The sequence below is a fragment of the Armigeres subalbatus genome, chromosome 3 (assembly GCF_024139115.2).
Source record: "Armigeres subalbatus isolate Guangzhou_Male chromosome 3, GZ_Asu_2, whole genome shotgun sequence".
In the NCBI taxonomy this organism is placed as follows: domain Eukaryota; kingdom Metazoa; phylum Arthropoda; class Insecta; order Diptera; family Culicidae; genus Armigeres; species Armigeres subalbatus.
In genome coordinates, this window is record NC_085141.1 from 227,282,388 (window position 1) to 227,306,730 (window position 24,343).

General features: G+C 40.4%; 1 protein-coding gene across 1 annotated transcript; it reads left to right on the forward strand.

The window, feature by feature from the left end:
* Window positions 1-1,106: 1,106 nt before the first annotated feature.
* LOC134220529 (uncharacterized) lies at window positions 1,107-24,343 on the forward strand. Its single transcript, XM_062699609.1, has 2 exons — window positions 1,107-3,976; window positions 23,703-24,343. Exons 1-2 carry the CDS (start codon window positions 1,175-1,177, stop codon window positions 24,243-24,245), a joined length of 3,345 nt encoding a protein of 1,114 aa, XP_062555593.1. The 5' UTR covers window positions 1,107-1,174; the 3' UTR covers window positions 24,246-24,343.

A 24,343-nucleotide genomic window follows, 5' to 3' on the forward strand; every position in this document is an offset into this window, starting at 1 on the left:
AGGAATTTCTCCGGAAGTTCTTCCAGAAGTTTTTACAAAAAATCCTCCCGAAGTTCTTCCAGGAATTTATCTAGAAGTTCCTCAGGAAGTTACTACCATAACGCCTTCGGAAGTTTCTCCAAGAATTTCTCCGAAAAATTCTTCCTCTGGAAGCTCCTCCAGCAATTTTTCTGGAAGCTTATGTAAAAAATATAAAAAGAGTCAACATTTCACCCAAACAAAAAATACAAGCGCTCAAAAAATAGTATTTTTGACATGCCCTCAAATAATCCGGATTATCTCCGGTGTCCAGCGGTATGAACATGGATTTGAACCAGTTTCCCAAAACTTGATTAATTTTCCAGTCGAACACTGTAAGAACCAAAGAAATCGGTTGATTTTTCACAGAGTTATGGTCATTTGAATCTCGATAAAATGTTGCCTGTCCCGATCATTCTGTCCAACCCCTGTGTTATTTTTATATTTTTGTTATAGAAATAAGCAGCCCTAAGCTCTAATTATTTAAATTGACTTATTTAAATTATTTCCTGAAAAAAAAATGGGGCCGACATTAATTTCTGCCTACAAACTTGGTGAGCTTAAGATCATATGATCATTATCCTTTTTTGAATACCTAGCAAGCTATCGAATCCATTGTAATATTATGCAAAGTAGTTACTGTAGCGCTTTTCAAACCATTACTCACAACGTGAAAGTGCTATATAGCAAAAGATGTTAACTCATTGATAAATCGAGCACGTTTATCATTTCTACGTGCGTGTTAGATCATTGTGAAAGATGGTATACCCCCGTTGCAATTATTATCGGAATTAACATGCAATGAGTAAATGTATTCCCAATGATTCATTACTTCTACTTAGCTTCAACCGGTTTCGAAGATAATATCATCCATGTGCACAGAGATGCAACTTGTCTTGTTAGACTGCATACTGCACGTCATATATTGGGTTTGCATAGCAATAAAATTGTCCAACAAGTCGTACGAAGTATGAATGAAATTTTCATTTCTTTTTTCTGAAAACTCAATTTTCAAGATACGCAAGCGAACTATTGTATGAAGGACGGTTGCGCGTAGCGCACTGTTTGTGATTGAGAAACAGGTATTTAGAACCGAGTCGATCATACACACAAGACTGTCCACTAGAGTAAGCCTGTCGTCAGTTGAGGGGACGCGATGCCTCGAGTAGGAGCAATATTCGACAAGCGTCGATTTTTGTCGTTGCAGTCGATACATGTAGTGCTTTGTGTGATTATGCGAATATGTGAAGCGCACGATTATCCTAAATGCGCCAGAGGTGTTTGTGTTCCGCAGTATTTATGCGCAAATAAAGATAACAAAGTCATAACCGACGGGAATGGACTACTGGATTTGCGGTCGCTGGGAAATGATGAATGCCCAAATGGTATGACTTGCTGTGGGGTAGGAACAGGATCCTCCGGTGTTGATTACAGCTGTGACGGAGAATGTGTAGAGGAATCAGAATGTGGAACGAGATTTGACACGGTTGATTTACGAATAGGAAAACAAGTTTGTGCGCATGGTAAAGTATGCTGTAAGATTCAACGGCCACAAACAATTACTTATTTTGAACCATGGGCACCTGATGTGGTACATGAAGCCAACATGATATTAATGTTAACCCCTAATCAACGAGAAACTTGCCGGGGAAGGTGTGTATTGCAGAGCCAATGTTCTGATTACAACCCCGTGAAAGATTTAATAAATCGAATGTTCAAACGCGATGAGTGTCCGGTAGGCCTAATGTGTTGTAACAATGTGAAGATTGCCAGAGTTTGTCAAGGGGTTTGTATACCTATGTCAAGATGTGCGAGACTTGGAATCTTCTCGAGACATAACGATGCGGGATGTCCAAAACACCATATGTGCTATGAAACACCAATGCCGTTGGCACAAGCAACACAAACCAAATGCAACGGTAAATGCCTTCCTGTATCCCAATGTCCGATGAGTGGTTCAGGATTTATCAATCTAAGATTTGCTAATGGTTGTGCATTCGGTGAAGTATGCTGTTCCATGACACAAATGCCGAGCTGCCAAGGAACATGTGCCACGATGGATCAATGCGCTGATGACCCTAGAAATAAAACTATAATTGATTTACGCTCGACGAGTAACAACTGTTTACTCAACCAAGTATGTTGCTACAATCTGAAACAGACTGATGTGAATTCATCTGAGAATTGCGATGGAACCTGTGTTTCTCAACAGCAGTGCCCTGAGCTGAACTCATGGCGAAATGACATCGATTTACGCTTGTCCGGAAATAAATGCCCATTCAACACTGTTTGCTGTAAAAATCCAGTTCTAAAAAAATGCGATGGATCCTGCGTTTCCGAAGAAGATTGCAACGATACTAAAAATTTTGATTTGAGATCCTCACAAAGCTGTCCATTAAATAAGGTGTGTTGTAAAAAGTTGAAGCAAGTAAAAATCAATTCTACGACGCAGAACTGTGATGGAATATGTGTTCACTCGTCGAACTGTCCTAGTGCTACGGACAGCAATTCTATCAATTTGAGATTGGCAAATGGACATTGCCCAGATGACAAAATTTGCTGTGCGACTCAGTTATATACTCCGTTGAACTCTGATCCATCTCTATCACCTGCAAATGTCTGCGAAGGAACCTGTCTACCACGCAATCAATGTTCTGATGCAATTTCGATCGATCTACGAAGTTCCAGCATGAAGTGCTTGCCCAATCAAGTTTGCTGTAAGGTATCAAAATACCTCTCTGAATGTGATGGACAATGTGTTACACCCGAACGGTGTTCAGATTCACCATTAATCAACTTAAGATTTACTGAAACCAGCAGTTGCCAAAATAATGAAGTCTGTTGTAAGAATCTGAAGGGCCAAAACAATACTTGCAAAGGTCAGTGCGTCCCTCATGGCAAGTGTGCAACGGGAGTGTCCAAGTTCAGTTTCGTAGATCTGAGAACAACAAGTGATTCATGTCCGAGTGGGATGGAATGCTGTCAAGAGATATCAACTTGTGAAGGAAAGTGCGTCAGCGAGAATCAATGTGAAGACACTCCGTCGGATATTTATGATGGGATCAATTTGCGAGTCACAATGTCTCAATTATGTGGAGCAAATCAAGTTTGCTGTAAAAATATCAAACATTCACAAAGCTCTAATGGATGTGACGGTACTTGTGTCCCCGCTGAAAGCTGCACCATAGATTTGCGGTTTGCCTCAGGGCAATGTCCTGCGAATCAAGTGTGTTGCAATATTCCAACCAAATCCAACAGTTCTGATATCCTACACACAAACCGTTGTGATGGATCATGTGTTCCTGATTGGCAATGTGCTCCAAGTGATGTTGACCTTCGAATCAGCACCGGCACATGTCCATTAAATAGAGTTTGTTGTAAGTCTTCCGTTCCTGTTTGCAACGGAAAATGTGTTCCTGCAACGCAGTGTGATGATATTGGGATAAACCTTCGCCATATGCAAAATCCCTGCGCAGAAAACCTCATTTGTTGTCAAAATGTAAAGATGCAATCATGTCCTGGTCGATGCATTCCAGCCAATCAATGCTCGAACTATGCGCCAGGAAAAGTTCCAATCGATTTGAGAAAAACCGACATCGGATGTTCCAATGGTGATGTGTGCTGCATGATTCCACCATTATTCGAACCTCCCATGATGGGTACATCTGGTGTTGACCATAATATACCTGCGCTACCAAGTGGTCCAGGGTGCTCATTTGGCTCAGATCCCAGCAATAGTTTTCTCAGCAAGCCCGATGTTAAATGGTTGGTCAGCGTTTGGAGTCGACAGGAAATTCTAGGCGAGTTGCGACAGCAATTTTTATGTACTGGAACCTTGCTAAAACCAGACCTAGTGCTAACTTCTGCTGATTGTGTCGAAGACAAAATGCCACAGGCGATGTACGTTAGGATAGACGATTTCAACCTGAAGCCGCTAAATACGTTGTCTCCAAGAAGGGTAAGTGAAGTGGTGTATTATTTCTTTAGGGGTATAGTACATTTTTTGAATAACTTAATATTCATTGCTATGAGGTGAAGCATGTTGGAATCCACCTCCAAATCAAGCTTGCGTAAAAACATAGTTGTACAAAAAAAAACGAGATTTCATTATGCATGTACATGGAACAGGACATTATTAGAATGCTGTTATAGGATGGCCAGGGCGGATTTTTTTTCTCCGTACACCATCACGCCATAAAACCTACCCATATCTTTCTGATCCATACTTTCGGATCGTAGCCGGTGTGAGACAAGGACGTATTCCATCATCTTTATTGTCCCTTAACTATGAACTGATGAGTCACTCTTTTACAATGGAGCACCTACACGACTTCGAGTCGGCTGTTGATGTTGTACTCCTGGCCCAAGTGCACGGAGCACGAACTGCAATGACTGCCCTTTGCGACTTAATGGATTGAAACAAAAACTGGCAGACAAGTTAACGCACCAAAATCAGAATCGTTAAATCTAACGTGAAAATGGTGGATTACTCACCTGCTGCATGTGTTCATCAACCAATGCCTTCGGTACATAATCAAGACTGCTGACCTTATACTGGCTGTAAGCTGGCGAAACCTCACGAATAGGCAAGAACGGATTTTTCAAACGAACAAATATCCAATCCAAATATCCAATTATCGGAAATTTCCTTGACTCCTTAGTCCCAATTGGAGCGGCAATATCGAACGCTAAAATTACAATGCAAATTACAATTATTATGCGGCGTTTGCAATATAAAAAAAACAACCACCGGCTGTCATGGGATGCTCAATTTCCAGGTAGGTACCAAAAAAAGGATTCGTTTTCTACGAAAAACTCCATTTCAGAACAAGCTGAGTATTAAAATATTGATCACAATAGCAAATCCTATAAACTTCATTGTGAGAAAATCGAATCAGGCAAAATTTTCTCAACCGTCTAAGACGAGTTTAGTAACTCCATTTAACTCCACCAATTATTTCGATATCTTTGCAGATACGTATTTCGACCAAAACTGTGTGGTCGTCTTCAGTGTCTCGTACTTGACTCAACTCGGAATTTATTTATTTAACACAGAAAATGTGCGTTATTTATTCATACCGAATGCGAAAAATAAGGACTAATCTGTTTCAAATCAATTAACTTATTTCCCATTATACTTGAAATTAAGAAATAACTATTGAAGTCAACAAAATTCATCATATTTTAAAAAAAAAGCATTTGCATATAAAGAAGGATCAGTCAGTAACAGTGCTTAACAAGTTAGTTACAAAAAAAGGAGGCTACGTCGAGCAAAACAATCCCAGACATCGTTCCTAGGAAAACAGCATTCGATAGCACATCCCACATTCCAATGGAAAACAACACGATAAAACACATTTTTTCGACTTGATTGGGTGGAAAAAAAGTGAAATATCAGCAATCCTTGGAAGCTCATCAATTAGTGCAGGGGCGAATAAAAAGTGTCCTCAAGCAATGATGAAATTACTTTGTTTTCAATCGTTTATCGTTGTTGATCTTTTTCGTTGAACTGGAGGCTCGAGGCTGCCAAATAATTGGCTTCGTGAATAATACTCCTATTTTGGTATGAATCAAGTTAATTGTGTTATGTCTGTCTAGTCGAATGTAAATTGCCGTTTATTCTATCGCATACAGGAGAGAATGAGAATATAGAAATGTTTCATGTAGAAAACATGGAATAAACTTACCCAAGCCAATACATCAGTAGAAGCATAATGAAAATCCTTTACTATTTACATTGAAGGAATTCAAAGATCCAAAAAGATAATTTTGACGAACACTTGTAAAACAAAAGTACTCCATTAGCTGCTAACGGGAGTTGGCCACTAAATAGCGGGAATGAGAAGAATGGCTCGGGAAAAAAACTACAAAGAAGTCCAGTTTAATCTAATATCAGGTATCAGAACGTCGGCTCCAGGGGCACGTTCACCTCAATTTGGGAGATTTGTGCCATCGCCTTCACAGCCTTTTTCATCACACACCTGACGGAAAAGGAAGTGAACAAAAAGGAAAGGAATGTGGATGGGAGAACAAAGGGAATGTTTGGAAAAGGGCCCTTGAAGAGGGCGTACAACGCATAAGCGTACAAGAGCTTATAGCTCCTTACCACAACGGGTTATGAACAACAAAATACTCTGAAGGTTCAGGTTTCTGAAGTCAATTTCACTAAGTAAGTGTTTACCACATATTTGGAAGCGCAATTGTGCATAGACTGGGCAGTTACATATTAGATGATAAGAAGTTCCATAATCGGATTCACAACTATCACAAACAGATGATTCAACGCGTTGAATATTTGCCATGTGATAGTTCAGTCGGCAGTGACCTGTCAAGGCCTTGACTAAGACGCTGCAATTCTGTTTAGACAGATTAGCTAAATAACTTGCTACTACCGGAGATGGCTCCCGGATGTACAATTTTGTTTGATGACATGAATCCAGACTACTCCAATGTCATTTGTGCTGAGTGACAGCCCAAAAGTTGAAAAGCTTCACCCAACACTTGGATATTGGAATAGCTGGCTCAGGACCAATAAAGTCATGCGATGCTCCATTACGAGCTAACTCATCAGCCAATTCGTTTCCAGCTATGGAAGAATGGCCAGGTACCCATATAAGGTGTAAAGTATTTACTGAATTCAGTTCATCAATTTGAGTTCGACATGCGATTACTAACTTCGACCTTGAGTTGGCCGAGGCGAGAGCTTTAATAGCTGCTTGGCTATCTGAACAGAAGTATATTACTTTGCCCATAATGCGTTGCTGCAGTGCAAATTGCACTCCACACATGATGGCAAATATTTCCGCTTGAAAGACAGTGCAGTGTGTACCCAGTGAGTGTGACTGTTCCAATCTCAGCTCACGCGAATAGACGCCTGCACCTGCTCTACCTTCGAGGAGGGAGCCGTCAGTGTAACAAACAATGCTGTCCGACATGCTTCTCTCCAAATAGCCAGATGTCCACTCTTCCCGCGAGGGGAATTGTGTCGAAAATGTCCTATAAGGAAAACTACTAACTTGTGTGAGATCACTTGGAGCAAGGAAAATTTTGTCCCGATTAACCATAAGCGGTAACAACGTGTGTAGAACTGCGGTTTACAGGATTCTCTTCCATAAAACCGAGTACCCATAGTCGGTAAGTACAAGAAAATGCTTTTGTTTGAGATGTATGTAGTGGGGCCACGTCGAAGAGAACTTCGAGAGCAGCCGTGGAGTTGAAGAGAACGCACCAGTCATTGCCATTAGGCACATCCTTTGAAGATGGCCTAATTTATACTGAATTGTCCTCACTTCCCCCTTTTGCCACCACACAAGACATCCATAAGCCAAAATTGGTCGTAAAACTATTGTGTAAATCCATTTGATATATTTTGGTTTAAGACCCCAAGTTTTACTAAAGGTTCGTCGGCATTGGCCGAAAGTTATACACGTTTTTTGATTCTGAACTCAATGTTAGGAGTCCAGGAAAGCTTTGAATCCAAAATTAGACCCACATACTTTACTTGATCAGTTACATTGATTTCAGAACCAAAAAGATGTAATGGACGAATACCATTACTATAACGTTTTTCCGTGAAAAGAACATTAGATGTTTTATTCGGATTGACCGAAAGGCCATATTGACGACACCAACTTTCAACTACCTGAAGAGCATTTTGCATCAGGTCAAATAAGGTATTAATGCACAAACCCACTATCAATGTAAGATAGTCGTCGGCAAATCCATAGGTAGGAAAACCGCCATTATTGAGTAACCTCAATAGCGTATCTGCAACGAGATTCCACAAAAGTGGAGATAATACTCCCCCTTGAGGGCATCCGCAGACACTTAATTTCCTAATCGCTGCTTGACGTAATGTCGAGTAGAGATGTTGAAAGCGAGAATATTTCCTGACGGAATCCGTTAAAGCCAGTAGTTGGGGCACACCACTCGATTCAGAGGCGGCGCACAACTGTCATTTTTGTTAATTTAGCTTTGCTGCGTCGCAGCATGCGTGAAATAATAAAAATGACAGTTGTGTGTTGCTTCCGTATCGAGTGGTGTGCCCCCGAAAACGCGAGCACTTTTAAACTTGGATTCCGTCAGGAGTGACCTTAAGCATCTGGTGAATATATTTGGTAATAATATTAGGTAGCCCATGACAACGTGCGGCTTCCAATATTGCATCGAAAGACACGTTGTCGAAAGCACCTTCAATATCTAAGAAAGCTCCCAAGCACGATTGCTTTTGAACGAATGCTTTCTCGATATCGTACACAACCTTGTGTAGAAGAGTCACGGTGGACTTTCCATGTTGGTAAGCATGTTGATTAACATGAAGAGGCATGTTTGCCAAACAGTTATCACGAATGTGATGATCGATAATACGTTCTAAGCATTTCAGAAGAAATGAGGTCAGACTGATGGGTCTAAAACTCTTTGCTTCTTCATACGAAGCACGTCCTCCTTTTGGGATAAACTCTACAGTGACATCCTAGGATATGGGAATATACAGAGTAGCTAAAACTGCATACTAAAAGCTTTTTCAAGACATGTTTGATATGTTCAAAACCTCTCTGAAGTAGAACGGATAAATCCCATCCTCCCTGGATATTTGTAGGGAGCAAAACTGTTAAATGCCCATTGAATCGATTCAGTAGTTATGATTCTACGTGCTTGAGCCCAAGACCCATAGCTACATGAAAAGACATCAGGATCATCCGAAGCTGTTATATCGACACATCCAGGGAAGTGCGTATCAAATAAAGCTCTAACGATTCTTCATCAGAAAAAGTGTAGTCGCCATTAGGCTTGCGAATTTCGACAACTTGGAAATCCTTGGATCTCGCAAGAATTTTATTCAATCGACTGGCTTCACTCAAATTGGAAACATTTGCACAAAGGTTTTTCCAGCCGGATCGTTCAGCAGATCGTAGAGCCTTCTTGTAAGCTTTGCGAGCCAACTTGAAAGAATCCGTCACTGCTGAATGGCGTCTGTTCCAACTCCTTCTGCACTGCTTCCTTAGCTTAGCCAAATCGGAATTCCACCAAGGGGTTCCTCTTGAGGTTTTTACAGAACGTAAAGGGCAAGCTTCTTCGAAAGCTTCCACGATGTGCAACGTTGTAGTATCAACTGCATCATCCAAGTCGGTAGGGGTTTCTATAGAAGGTAGGTATCCAGGTAAGTCTTTAAACTTAGATAAATGAATAATAGGGGAAGAAGTTCGGCTGTGGGCACCTTTTCGTCTTTGATCCATAACTTTGGCCCTACTCAACAAACAACTTATGCTGAACAAGCTAGTTTTTTAGCTGAAGAAGGCTGTTTTTGGTTAAAAAAAGCACTCTAACAGCTTCCAATGTTTATTGGGTAGTTGATCTTATGCCGACATTTGTATACCAATGGAAAGGTAGACTAATAACCTTACTACTAGCAAAAAAATAGTTTGATTTCATCGGTTTGAAAAAAAAATTGACAATTTTGCAAATTTGACATTCTTGAACATTTCAATTCTGTGGTTCGGTTGTGGGCACCCTTGAAAACTCAGCTAAAAATAAAGAAGCTCGAATAGAAACCACCCTTCGACAACAGTTGTCCGGAATCAGAAAAACCTTGATCTCACTTGATTGGATGAAGTTTGCGTTTTTCCATACAACTGCGCCCCATTCTAATATACATACACACATACAGACACATATTTACGAAACTAATTCGAAGCAGAAGTCGATACAACGGAGTTGTACAACGGAGTTCTAAAACTGAAGTTGCCCAAAGGCGTGAAGATCTTTGGATTTGCGGACGATGTCGTCCTTACGATAACCGGAGAAGTAGAAATTTGGAAGAAGTAGAAATGCTGGTAGCAGAGACGACCGACGCAGTTAAAAACTGGATGAATGGAATCAAGCTGCAGCTTGCCCACCGTAAAACAGAAGTGATGCTTGTCAGCAACTGCCGAAGGATCCAGCGGGTGCAGATAAACTTGACTCAACATCATGGTTTTAATGCCAGAACAATGATTCAGAGTGTGGGTTCCCAAACTATGGGTCGTGATAGATAAAACGTGATTCATACTTTCGTTGGATTATTCTTCTTCTTCTTATTGGCATTGCATCCCCACACTGGGACAGAGCCGCCTCGCAGCTTAGTGTTCATCAAGCATTTCCACAGTTATTAACTGCGAGGTTTCTAAGCTAAGTTACCATTTTTGCATTCGTATATCATGAGGCTAACACGATGATACTTTTATGCCCAGGGAAGTCGAGACAATTTCCAATCCAAAAATTGTCTAGACCGGCACCGGGAATCGAATCCAGCCACCCTCAGCATGGTCTTGCTTTGAAGCCGCGCGTCTTATCGCACGTTGGATTATTAGAGAACAACAAATGGCCTTCTTTTGTTTGTCAAACACAATGACAATTTCTTCCAAAAAACATTCCAAATCTTACCCAAATGCAATCCAAAACTAAGCGGTGTTGAACTTCATTACTAATAAGATTTAAAAACAACCTAAAAAAGATAAGAAAATCCATGCTAATCAAAATTCAATCCAAATCAAATTAAACCCAAATCTAATTCAAATCCAATCTAAATCCAATCCAGTCCAATCCAATTCAAATCCAATCCAAATCCAATGCAAATCCATTCCAGTCCAATCCAATCTAAATCCAATCCAAATCAAATTCAAATCCAACCCAAATCCAATCCAAATCCAATCCAATCCAATCAAATTCAAAGCCAAATCTAAATCCAATCCAATTCCAATCAAATCCACATCCAATACGAAGCCAATTCAATCCAATCCAGTCCAATCCCATCCAAATCAAATTCAAACTCAATTCAAATCCAATCCAAATCCAATCCAAACCAATCCAAACCAATCCAAACCAATCCAAACCAATCCAAACCAATCCAAACCAATCCAAACCAACCAAACCAATCCAAACCAATCCAAACCAATCCAAACCAATCCAAACCAATCCAAACCAATCCAAACCAATCCAAACCAACCAAACCAACCAAACCAACCAAACCAATCCAAACCAATCCAAACCAATCCAAACCAATCCAAACCAACCAAACCAATCCAAACCAACCAAACCAATCCAAACCAATCCAAACCAACCAAACCAATCCAAACCAATCCAAACCAATCCAAACCAATCCAAACCAATCCAAACCAATCCAAACCAATCCAACCAATCCAAACCAACCAAACCAATCCAAATCAAATCCAAACCAATCCAAACCTAATCCAAACCAATCCAAACCAACCAATCCAGTCCAATCCAATCCAAACCAATCCAAACCAATGCAAACCATTCCAGTCCAACCAATCCAATCCAAACCAATCCAAATCCAAATCCAACCAAACCCAAACCAATCCAAACCAATCCAATCCAATCAAATTCAAAGCCAAATCCAAACCAATCCAATTCCAATCAAACCACATCCAACCAAACCAATCCAATCCAACCAAACCAATCCAAACCAACCAAACCCAACCAAACCAACCAAACCAATCCAAACCAATCCAAACCAACCAAACCAATCCAAACCAATCCAAACCAACCAAACCAATCCAAACCAATCCAAACCAATCCAAACCAATCCAAACCAATCCAAACCAACCAAACCAACCAAACCAATCCAAACCAATCCAAACCAATCCAAACCAACCAAACCAATCCAAACCAACCAAACCAATCCAAACCAACCAAACCAATCCAAACCAACCAAACCAATCCAAACCAATCCAAACCAATCCAAACCAATCCAAACCAATCCAAACCAATCCAAACCAATCCAAACCAATCCAAACCAACCAAACCAATCCAAACCAATCCAAACCAATCCAAACCAATCCAAACCAATCCAAACCAACCAAACCAATCCAAACCAATCCAAACCAATCCAAACCAATCCAAACCAATCCAAACCAACCAAACCAATCCAAACCAATCCAAACCAACCAAACCAATCCAAACCAATCCAAACCAATCCAAACCAATCCAACCAATCCAAACCAATCCAAACCAACCAAACCAATCCAAACCAATCCAAACCAACCAAACCAATCCAAACCAACCAAACCAATCCAAACCAATCCAAACCAACCAAACCAATCCAAACCAATCCAAACCAATCCAAACCAATCCAAACCAATCCAAACCAACCAAACCAATCCAAACCAATCCAAACCAATCCAAACCAACCAAACCAATCCAACCAACCAAACCAACCAAACCAATCCAAACCAATCCAAACCAATCCAAACCAACCAAACCAATCCAAACCAATCCAAACCAATCCAAACCAATCCAAACCAATCCAAACCAACCAAACCAATCCAAACCAATCCAAACCAATCCAAACCAATCCAAACCAACCAAACCAATCCAAACCAATCCAAACCAATCCAAACCAATCCAAACCAATCCAAACCAATCCAAACCAATCCAAACCAATCCAAACCAATCCAAACCAATCCAAACCAATCCAAACCAACCAAACCAATCCAAACCAATCCAAACCAACCAAACCAATCCAAACCAATCCAAACCAATCCAAACCAATCCAAACCAATCCAAACCAATCCAAACCAACCAAACCAACCAAACCAATCCAAACCAATCCAAACCAATCCAAACCAATCCAAACCAATCCAAACCAATCCAAACCAACCAAACCAACCAAACCAATCCAAACCAATCCAAACCAACCAAACCAACCAAACCAATCCAAACCAATCCAAACCAATCCAAACCAATCCAAACCAATCCAAACCAATCCAAACCAATCCAAACCAATCCAAACCAATCCAAACCAATCCAAACCAACCAAACCAATCCAAACCAATCCAAACCAACCAAACCAATCCAAACCAATCCAAACCAATCCAAACCAACCAAACCAATCCAAACCAATCCAAACCAACCAAACCAATCCAAACCAATCCAAACCAATCCAAAACCAATCCAATCCAAACCAATCCAAACCAATCCAAACCAATCCAACCAAACCAATCCAAACCAACCAAACCAATCCAAACCAATCCAAACCAATCCAAACCAACCAAACCAATCCAACCAAACCAATCCAAACCAATCCAAACCAATCCAAACCAATCCAAACCAATCCAAACCAATCCAAACCAATCCAAACCAATCCAAACCAACCAAACCAATCCAAACCAATCCAAACCAATCCAAACCAATCCAAACCAATCCAAACCAATCCAAACCAACCAAACCAACCAAACCAATCCAAACCAATCCCAAACCAACCAAACCAATCCAAACCAACCAAACCAATCCAAACCAACCCAAACCAATCCAAACCAATCCAAACCAATCCAAACCAATCCAAACCAATCCAAACCAATCCAAACCAATCCAAACCAATCCAAACCAATCCAAACCAATCCAAACCAATCCAAACCAACCAAACCAATCCAAACCAACCAAACCAACCAAACCAATCCAAACCAATCCAAACCAATCCAAACCAACCAAACCAATCCAAACCAATCCAAACCAACCAAACCAATCCAAACCAATCCAAACCAATCCAAACCAATCCAAACCAATCCAACCAACCAAACCAATCCAAACCAATCCAAACCAATCCAAACCAACCAAACCAATCCAAACCAATCCAAACCAATCCAAACCAATCCAAACCAATCCAAACCAATCCAAACCAATCCAAACCAATCCCAAACCAACCAAACCAATCCAAACCAATCCAAACCAATCCAAACCAACCAAACCAATCCAAACCAATCCAAACCAATCCAAACCAACCAAACCAATCCAAACCAATCCAAACCAACCAAACCAATCCAAACCAATCCAAACCAATCCAAACCAACCAAACCAATCCAAACCAACCAAACCAATCCAAACCAATCCAAACCAACCAAACCAATCCAAACCAATCCAAACCAATCCAAACCAACCAAACCAATCCAAACCAACCAAACCAACCAAACCAATCCAAACCAACCAAACCAATCCAAACCAATCCAAACCAATCCAAACCAATCCAAACCAATCCAAACCAATCCAAACCAACCAAACCAATCCAAACCAATCCAAACCAATCCAAACCAATCCAAACCAATCCAAACCAATCCAAACCAATCCAAACCAATCCAAACCAATCCAAACCAATCCAAACCAATCCAAACCAATCCAAACCAACCAAACCAATCCAAACCAATCCAAACCAATCCAAACCAACCAAACCAACCAATCCAAACCAATCCAAACCAATCCAAACCAATCCAAACCAACCAAACCAACCAAACCAACCAAACCAATCCAAACCAATCCAAACCAACCAAACCAATCCAAACCAATCCAAACCAATCCAAACCAACCAAACCAATCCAAACCAATCCAAACCAATCCAAACCAATCCAAACCAACCAAACCAATCCAAACCAACCAAACCAATCCAAACCAATCCAAACCAATCCAAACCAATCCAAACCAATCCAAACCAATCCAAACCAATCCAAACCAATCCAAACCAATCCAAACCAATCCAAACCAACCAAACCAACCAAACCAATCCAAACCAACCAACCAACCAACCAATCCAAACCAACCAACCAAACCAACCAAACCAATCCAAACCAATCCAAACCAATCCAAACCAATCCAAACCAATCCAAACCAATCCAAACCAATCCAAACCAATCCAAACCAATCCAAACCAATCCAAACCAATCCAACCAACCAAACCAATCCAAACCAACCAAACCAACCAAACCAATCCAAACCAATCCAAACCAATCCAAACCAACCAAACCAATCCAAACCAATCCAAACCAATCCAAACCAACCAAACCAATCCAAACCAACCCAAACCAATCCAAACCAACCAAAACCAACCAAACCAATCCAAACCAATCCAAACCAATCCAAACCAATCCAAACCAATCCAAACCAATCCAAACCAATCCAAACCAATCCAAACCAATCCAAACCAACCAAACCAATCCAAACCAATCCAAACCAACCAAACCAATCCAAACCAATCCAAACCAACCAAACCAATCCAAACCAATCCAAACCAACCAAACCAATCCAAACCAATCCAAACCAATCCAAACCAACCAAACCAATCCAAACCAATCCAAACCAATCCAAACCAATCCAAACCAAATCCAACCAAACCAACCAAACCAATCCAAACCAATCCAAACCAATCCAAACCAATCCAAACCAATCCAAACCAACCAAACCAATCCAAACCAAATCCAACCAAACCAATCCAAACCAACCAAACCAATCCAAACCAATCCAAACCAATCCAAACCAATCCAAACCAATCCAAACCAATCCAAACCAATCCAAACCAATCCAAACCAATCCAAACCAATCCAAACCAATCCAAACCAATCCAAACCAATCCAAACCAACCAAACCAATCCAAACCAATCCAAACCAACCAAACCAATCCAAACCAACCAAACCAATCCAAACCAATCCAAACCAATCCAAACCAACCAAACCAATCCAAACCAATCCAAACCAATCCAAACCAATCCAAACCAATCCAAACCAATCCAAACCAATCCAAACCAACCAAACCAATCCAAACCAACCAAACCAATCCAACCAAACCAATCCAAACCAATCCAAACCAATCCAAACCAATCCAACCAATCCAAACCAATCCAAACCAATCCAAACCAATCCAAACCAATCCAAACCAACCAAACCAATCCAAACCAATCCAACCAACCAACCAAACCAACCAATCCAACCAATCCAAACCAACCAAACCAACCAAACCAATCCAAACCAATCCAAACCAATCCAAACCAATCCAAACCAACCAAACCAATCCAAACCAATCCAAACCAATCCAAACCAATCCAAACCAATCCAAACCAATCCAAACCAATCCAAACCAATCCAAACCAATCCAAACCAATCCAAACCAACCAAACCAATCCAAACCAATCCAAACCAATCCAAACCAATCCAAACCAACCAAACCAATCCAAACCAATCCAAACCAACCAAACCAATCCAAACCAATCCAAACCAATCCAACCAAACCAAACCAACCAAACCAATCCAAACCAATCCAAACCAATCCAAACCAATCCAAACCAATCCAAACCAATCCAAACCAATCCAAACCAATCCAAACCAATCCAAACCAATCCAAACCAACCAAACCAATCCAAACCAACCAAACCAATCCAAACCAACCAAACCAACCAAACCAACCAAACCAATCCAAACCAACCAAACCAACCAAACCAATCCAAACCAATCCAAACCAATCCAAACCAACCAAACCAATCCAAACCAATCCAAACCAATCCAAACCAACCAAACCAATCCAAACCAACCAAACCAATCCAAACCAATCCAAACCAACCAAACCAACCAAACCAATCCAAACCAATCCAAACCAACCAAACCAATCCAAACCAACCAAACCAATCCAAACCAATCCAAACCAATCCAAACCAATCCAAACCAATCCAAACCAACCAAACCAATCCAAACCAATCCAAACCAATCCAAACCAATCCAAACCAATCCAAACCAACCAAACCAATCCAAACCAATCCAAACCAATCCAAACCAATCCAAACCAATCCAAACCAATCCAAACCAATCCAAACCAACCAAACCAATCCAACCAATCCAAACCAACCAAACCAACCAAACCAATCCAAACCAATCCAAACCAACCAATCCAACCAATCCAACCAACCAACCAATCCAAACCAACCAAACCAATCCAACCAACCAATCCAAACCAATCCAAACCAATCCAAACCAATCCAAACCAATCCAAACCAATCCAAACCAATCCAAACCAATCCAAACCAATCCAAACCAATCCAAACCAACCAAACCAATCCAAACCAATCCAAACCAACCAAACCAATCCAAACCAATCCAAACCAATCCAAACCAATCCAAATCCAATCCAAACCAACCAAAACCAACCAAACCAATCCAAACCAATCCAAACCAATCCAAACCAACCAAACCAATCCAAACCAATCCAAACCAATCCAAACCAATCCAAACCAACCAAACCAATCCAAACCAACCAAACCAATCCAAACCAATCCAAACCAATCCAAACCAATCCAAACCAACCAAACCAACCAAACCAATCCAAACCAATCCAAACCAATCCAAACCAATCCAAACCAACCAAACCAATCCAAACCAATCCAAACCAATCCAAACCAATCCAAACCAATCCAAACCAACCAAACCAATCCAAACCAATCCAAACCAATCCAAACCAACCAAACCAATCCAAACCAATCCAAACCAATCCAAACCAATCCAAACCAATCCAAACCAATCCAAACCAACCAAACCAATCCAAACCAATCCAAACCAATCCAAACCAATCCAAACCAACCAAACCAACCAAACCAATCCAAACCAATCCAAACCAATCCAAACCAATCCAAACCAATCCAAATCCAATCCAAACCAATCCAAACCAACCAAACCAACCAAACCAATCCAAACCAATCCAAACCAATCCAAACCAATCCAAACCAATCCAAACCAATCCAAACCAATCCAAACCAACCAAACCAACCAAACCAATCCAAACCAATCCAAACCAATCCAAACCAATCCAAACCAATCCAAACCAACCAAACCAATCCAAACCAACCAAACCAAACCAATCCAAACCAATCCAAACCAATCCAAACCAACCAAACCAATCCAAACCAATCCAAACCAATCCAAACCAATCCAAACCAATCCAACCAAACCAAACCAAACCAATCCAAACCAACCAAACCAATCCAAACCAATCCAAACCAATCCAAACCAATCCAAACCAACCAAACCAACCAAACCAATCCAACCAATCCAAACCAACCAAACCAATCCAAACCAATCCAAACCAATCCAAACCAACCAAACCAATCCAAACCAATCCAAACCAATCCAAACCAATCCAAACCAATCCAAACCAATCCAAACCAACCAAACCAAACCAAACCAACCAAACCAATCCAAACCAATCCAAACCAATCCAAACCAATCCAAACCAATCCAAACCAATCCAAACCAATCCAAACCAACCAAACCAATCCAAACCAACCAAACCAATCCAAACCAATCCAAACCAATCCAAACCAACCAAACCAACCAAACCAATCCAAACCAATCCAAACCAATCCAAACCAACCAAACCAATCCAAACCAACCAAACCAACCAAACCAATCCAAACCAATCCAAACCAATCCAAACCAATCCAAACCAATCCAAACCAATCCAAACCAACCAAACCAATCCAAACCAATCCAAACCAACCAAACCAATCCAAACCAATCCAAACCAATCCAAACCAACCAAACCAATCCAAACCAATCCAAACCAATCCAAACCAATCCAAACCAATCCAAACCAATCCAAACCAATCCAAACCAATCCAAACCAACCAAACCAATCCAAACCAATCCAAACCAATCCAAACCAATCCAAACCAACCAAACCAATCCAAACCAATCCAAACCAACCAAACCAATCCAAACCAATCCAAACCAATCCAAACCAATCCAAACCAATCCAAACCAATCCAAACCAATCCAAACCAATCCAAATCCAATCCAAACCAATCCAAACCAATCCAAACCAATCCAAACCAATCCAAACCAATCCAAACCAATCCAAACCAACCAAACCAATCCAAACCAATCCAAACCAATCCAAACCAATCCAAACCAAACCAAACCAACCAAACCAACCAAACCAATCCAAACCAACCAAACCAACCAAACCAATCCAAACCAATCCAAACCAATCCAAACCAATCCAAACCAATCCAAACCAATCCAAACCAATCCAAACCAACCAAACCAATCCAAACCAATCCAAACCAATCCAAACCAATCCAAACCAACCAAACCAATCCAAACCAATCCAAACCAATCCAAACCAATCCAAACCAATCCAAACCAACCAAACCAATCCAAACCAATCCAAACCAATCCAAACCAATCCAAACCAATCCAAACCAATCCAAACCAATCCAAACCAATCCAAACCAATCCAAACCAATCCAAACCAATCCAAACCAATCCAAACCAATCCAAACCAATCCAAACCAATCCAAACCAACCAAACCAATCCAAACCAATCCAAACCAATCCAAACCAACCAAACCAATCCAAACCAACCAACCAATCCAAACCAATCCAAACCAATCCAAACCAATCCAAACCAATCCAAACCAATCCAAACCAATCCAAACCAATCCAAACCAATCCAAACCAATCCAAACCAATCCAAACCAATCCAAACCAACCAAACCAATCCAAACCAATCCAAACCAATCCAAACCAATCCAAACCAATCCAAACCAATCCAAACCAATCCAAACCAACCAAACCAATCCAAACCAATCCAAACCAATCCAAACCAATCCAAACCAATCCAAACCAATCCAAACCAATCCAAACCAATCCAAACCAATCCAAACCAATCCAAACCAACCAAACCAATCCAAACCAATCCAAACCAATCCAAACCAATCCAAACCAATCCAAACCAACTGAACCAATCCAAACCAATCCAAACCAATCCAAACCAATCCAAACCAATCCAAACCAATCCAAACCAATCCAAACCAATCCAAACCAATCCAAACCAATCCAAACCAACCAAACCAATCCAAACCAATCCAAACCAATCCAAACCAATCCAAACCAATCCAAACCAATCCAAACCAATCCAAACCAATCCAAACCAATCCAAACCAACCAAACCAATCCAAACCAATCCAAACCAATCCAAACCAATCCAAACCAATCCAAACCAATCCAAACCAATCCAAACCAACCAAACCAATCCAAACCAATCCAAACCAATCCAAACCAATCCAAACCAAACCAATCCAAATCCAATCCAAATCCCATCCAAATCCAATCCAAATCCAATTCAAATCCAATCCAAATCCAATCCAAATCCAATCCAAAATCAATCCAAATCCGTTCATTAAATCCAACTTTTAGTTTCGCGTATAGTACACCATCAACCATTTGCCATTAACTAGTCTTCTTCTTATTGGCATTACATCCCCACACTGGGACAGAGCCGCCTCGGAGCTTAGCACTTAGCTTCATTAAGCACTTCCACAGTTATTAACTGCGAGGTTTCTAAGCCAGGTAACCATTTTTGCATTCGTATATCATGAATATCATTTGCATATCGTATATCATACTTTTATGCCCAGGGAAGTCGAGACAATTTCCAATCCGAAAATTATCTTGACCGGCACCGGGAATTGAGCCCAGCCATCCTCAGTATGGTCTTGCTTTGTAGTCGGGCGTCTTACCGCACGGCTAAGGACTAGTACTGCTAGCTGATAACTACAAACTAATTTTTCACAAAATAAATTCGATCTTCCGAATAGCTTTGTAAAATCCGGCAACCTTATTAATTTTTCAAATTCCATGATATCTGCTTCTACAGGTAATCCCGCTATGGCTACTAAGTCAGTACATTCCGAGATAAATTTCTAGATAATATATTTGGTTTTCCGAAAAGTTTCGAACAGTACAGCATTGAATATTTCTCCATTTCTTTAAGATTTCGTTAAATCATTGCTCAACTGATAGTCTCATGTACGTCGCCAAGCGGCTGCATGAAATCTAAATTTGTTTTAAACAAAATCAATTCTCGCAGGACTTTGAAATTTTCTAGATCGTAAACCATGTTTCGTTGGTCTTCCATAAGCAGCTTTTATTTTCACAAACTACAATACATTTTTCGGCCACCTTTCAGACACCCCTTGTAGTTTTCTAAACCACAAATCATTTCCACCGATCTTCCAAACGCGTCTTGTGATTCAGCAAAACACAAACCATTTTCCGACGGTTTTCGAGACGCGTCTTGTGATTTGGCAAGCTACAAACCATTTTCCGGCGGTCTTCGGGACGCATCTTGTGATTTAGCTAACTAATTCCTTCAGGTACGCGAAGTACCAATGGTACGCTTAACCCAGAAATTTCTTCTGATAACAACCAAAATGACATTCAGCTTCTAGATAGCAGATTGCTCTTTAGGTCGTTATACTCCAAAACTGATTTGCTTGCAACAAGTTGTATTTGATGGTGACGGCGACCCGGTGAAAATGGTTCTCGACAACGATCCGACGGGCACAAGAAGGCGAAGTTCGCAGCGAGCAACAACAAGCAAATCGGTGAAGGGTAAGTGCCGAAACATGGGCTAGACATAGTTAAAAAATCGCACTATTGGAAGAGGAAAGATCGAAAACTCAGGGAAATCCCTTACGTAATAAGCACAATTTGATTTACTTTAAATGTTTCATCGGTCGGGCGTCGGCCTTAATGATATGATTGTTTGCCAAGAGCTTTTTAAAATCTAGCAGCTAACGGAGTTTTTCTTTCACCTGTGTGCCTCAAGATTATCCTTTTGGATCTTCGAATTTCTTCAATGCAAACAGTAAAGGATATTCGAATTCCTTCAACTGGAATCATCGTAAAGTGTATAATTATGATACATCCCATTAAAACCTCGCTATATCCACTATTGGTGCTACCTCCACTAAGGGTACGGTTACCCTAATTGACAACAATTTACATTCGACTAGACATAACACAATTAAACTTAGTTCATACCAAAATAAGAGTATTATTCACGAAGCCAATTATTCGGCAGCCTCGAGGCTCCAGTTGTACGTAGAAGATCAACAACGATTAACGATAGAAAACAAGATAATGTCACCATTGCTTGGGGACACTTTTCGTTCGCCCCTGCACTAATTGATGAGCTTCCAAGGATTGCCGATATTCTACTTTTTTCCACCCAATCAAGTCCAGGACACGCGTCGGAAAAATGATTTGTCATGTTATTTTCCATTGGAATGTGGGCTGTGTTATCGAATGCTGCTTTCCAAGGAACGATGTCCAGGATTGTTTTGCTCGACGTAGCCTCCTTATTTTGTAACTAACTTGTTAAGCACTGTTACTGACTGGTGCCCTCCTTATATGCAAATTGTGAGGCTTTTTTTTTAATTTGATGAATTTTGACGACTTAAATGGTTATTCGCGACGAGCATATTTGAAAACTTGTGTATGCTGCAAGTGAGCAATGGTGAAAAACTGCTTTTCGCTGTTGCCTGTCGTTTGCTTTTGAAGCTATGTGCTCCTGAAAGCGCTATGTAATTTTGAAATAGGATCCAACGCAATTCACCTTAAGACAACTACCAGTAAACCTCCCGAGCTCTTCAAGTCATTGCAAGCTGATTGAACTGGAAACCCATCCCGCCAGCCGCCTAATATCTCAATCTCTGGATTGTCCCGAGCTATATGAGCTCGTACGTTGGAACGTTTTTTCACGTAGATTTCGAAACTCTCTGCTATTTGAAATTCCATTTCACAAAACAAACTTGGGTACAATAATAGTTTTGATTCGTGTTTGCATTCTTTTAACGATGTTTGTCACAAACTCTATTTTAATCTGTTCAAAAATAGGTTTAGTGTTGGGAATTGAGAGCTAGAATAATAAATTCAATTATTAAGGAATCAATATGTGCAACGTTGTGGAAGATGATGTACTACTAATAAATATTTTTCAGAAAAAAAATCTCCTGGAAATTCAGAATAATATGAAATGTATAAAACTGAAATAATATTAATTGCAGAATAATATGAAATGCAGAAATTCAATAAAATTTCCCGTGGCAATAAAGAAGATTTTCCCGAGGAAATTCTGAAGAATTTAGTTAAATAAGGTGAATAAAAAATACCTGCTCGTCGTCGTCGTCGAGAAAAGATCTTTAGCATAAGGGTCTGTTCACAAATTACGTAACGCGTTTGGGGGGAGGGGGGAGGTCCAACTTGCGTTATATTTTGTTACACTAAAAGGTGGGGGAGGGGGTGGGTACTGGCAAATGTTACGCATAACGCGAATAAAAGTTTATCTTAGAGGGCTTTTTTAATCACTGATTGAAGTAATTGCTAATATGTCTTAATCACGACGATGAATACGTTCTAACCTTTCCTCTTTACTACCATACTACGCATAATTCTCCCATGCTAGTCTTTGTAGTTTTTTACTTTTTATCAGTGCAGGCTATTTTGAAGTTTTTTTTTTTGAAATCCTAAAATACAGCAAGTTTTGTTCGAATAATTGTTGCTTCTTAGCTCAACCACATAAACAGTCCCATTTAAAAATGATTTGTCTATCGTTATCGTTTTAATCATTACCGAAATCAAGCACATAGCGGGACCGTTATGCGTAAAAGAACAAAGCGAATATTGTATTTCTCGACAGAACAGTTTTTTCAATGCTAAACTAAAATTTGAATGGTCATGGTCGCAATTCTATTTAAGTATTTACTAGCTGCATTCTTAATATCCTTGGTTTTAATCATGTGTCGTTTCTATTCTTTCAATAAAAACCACAAGCTTCAGAGAAAAAAATAGATTTAAAATTTTCTTAGTTACGCGTTATATGGGGAGGGAGGTGCGGAAAATGTTACTTTTTGTTACTAGGGGAGGAGGGGGTCAAAACTCGGATTTTTGCGTTACGTAATTTGTGAACAGACCCTAAGAGCGAACATGACAATGTCAATTATATCAAATTGGAAAGGGTATGCCTCTATAACCACCACCTTTGGAAGATGCACTTTCGCAGTACACTCATATTTAATGTTTTTCATCAACAGGAATTCAAAGTCAGCGAAGTCATCATTCATCCTGATTACAGTAGTACAGAACAGACCGCCAACCTGGCGGTGCTAAAATTAGCAAAAAATGCAACCCGTAGTTCAAGCACGTGTCTACCAAGCCTTACAAAATTAAACCCCACCGATCAGTGCTTCTTGATCGGATGGAACAAACTAAACATCATGGATGATAGTACGCCGAATGCAACGCCAGATAAACATCTCGTGACAGGACTGACAATGGGTGCTAAGTGTAACGAAGGGTACATCTGTTCGGACGACCGAAAGCAATCATCGCAGAGGCAATGTGCTGATGCTTTTCAAGGATCACCTGTTATCTGTCTCATCGGTAACGGCCCTAGCTGGGTTCAGGTTGGATTGACATCGGCTGCGAGTGAGGCATGCAACGTCGAGAATGTTCCTCATTCATTCGTCTCAGTTGCTACTTACGAGTCTTGGATACGAGAACAAATAGCGCCAAGCTTCACACAAATCCCGATGACTGCGGATCCCGAACGGCGGTATCTTCCTCCTGTGATTTAAAAGAAATTTTCTTCATCAACATTTAATGTTGATTACCGCATACTCATGTTGAAACTATTTAAGCCATAAAGGTAATGAACTGCCACGAAGAAAAGAAA

What these genes read in the sequence shown, in the direction of transcription:
- LOC134220529 (XM_062699609.1), top strand. Translation starts at nt 1,175, where the DNA reads ATGCCTCGAGTAGGAGCAATATTCGACAAGCGTCGATTTTTGTCGTTG. An exon ending in ATACGTTGTCTCCAAGAAGG is followed by an intron (nt 3,977 to 23,702) that starts GTAAGTGAAGTG and finishes TTTCATCAACAG; the next exon opens with GAATTCAAAGTCAGCGAAGT.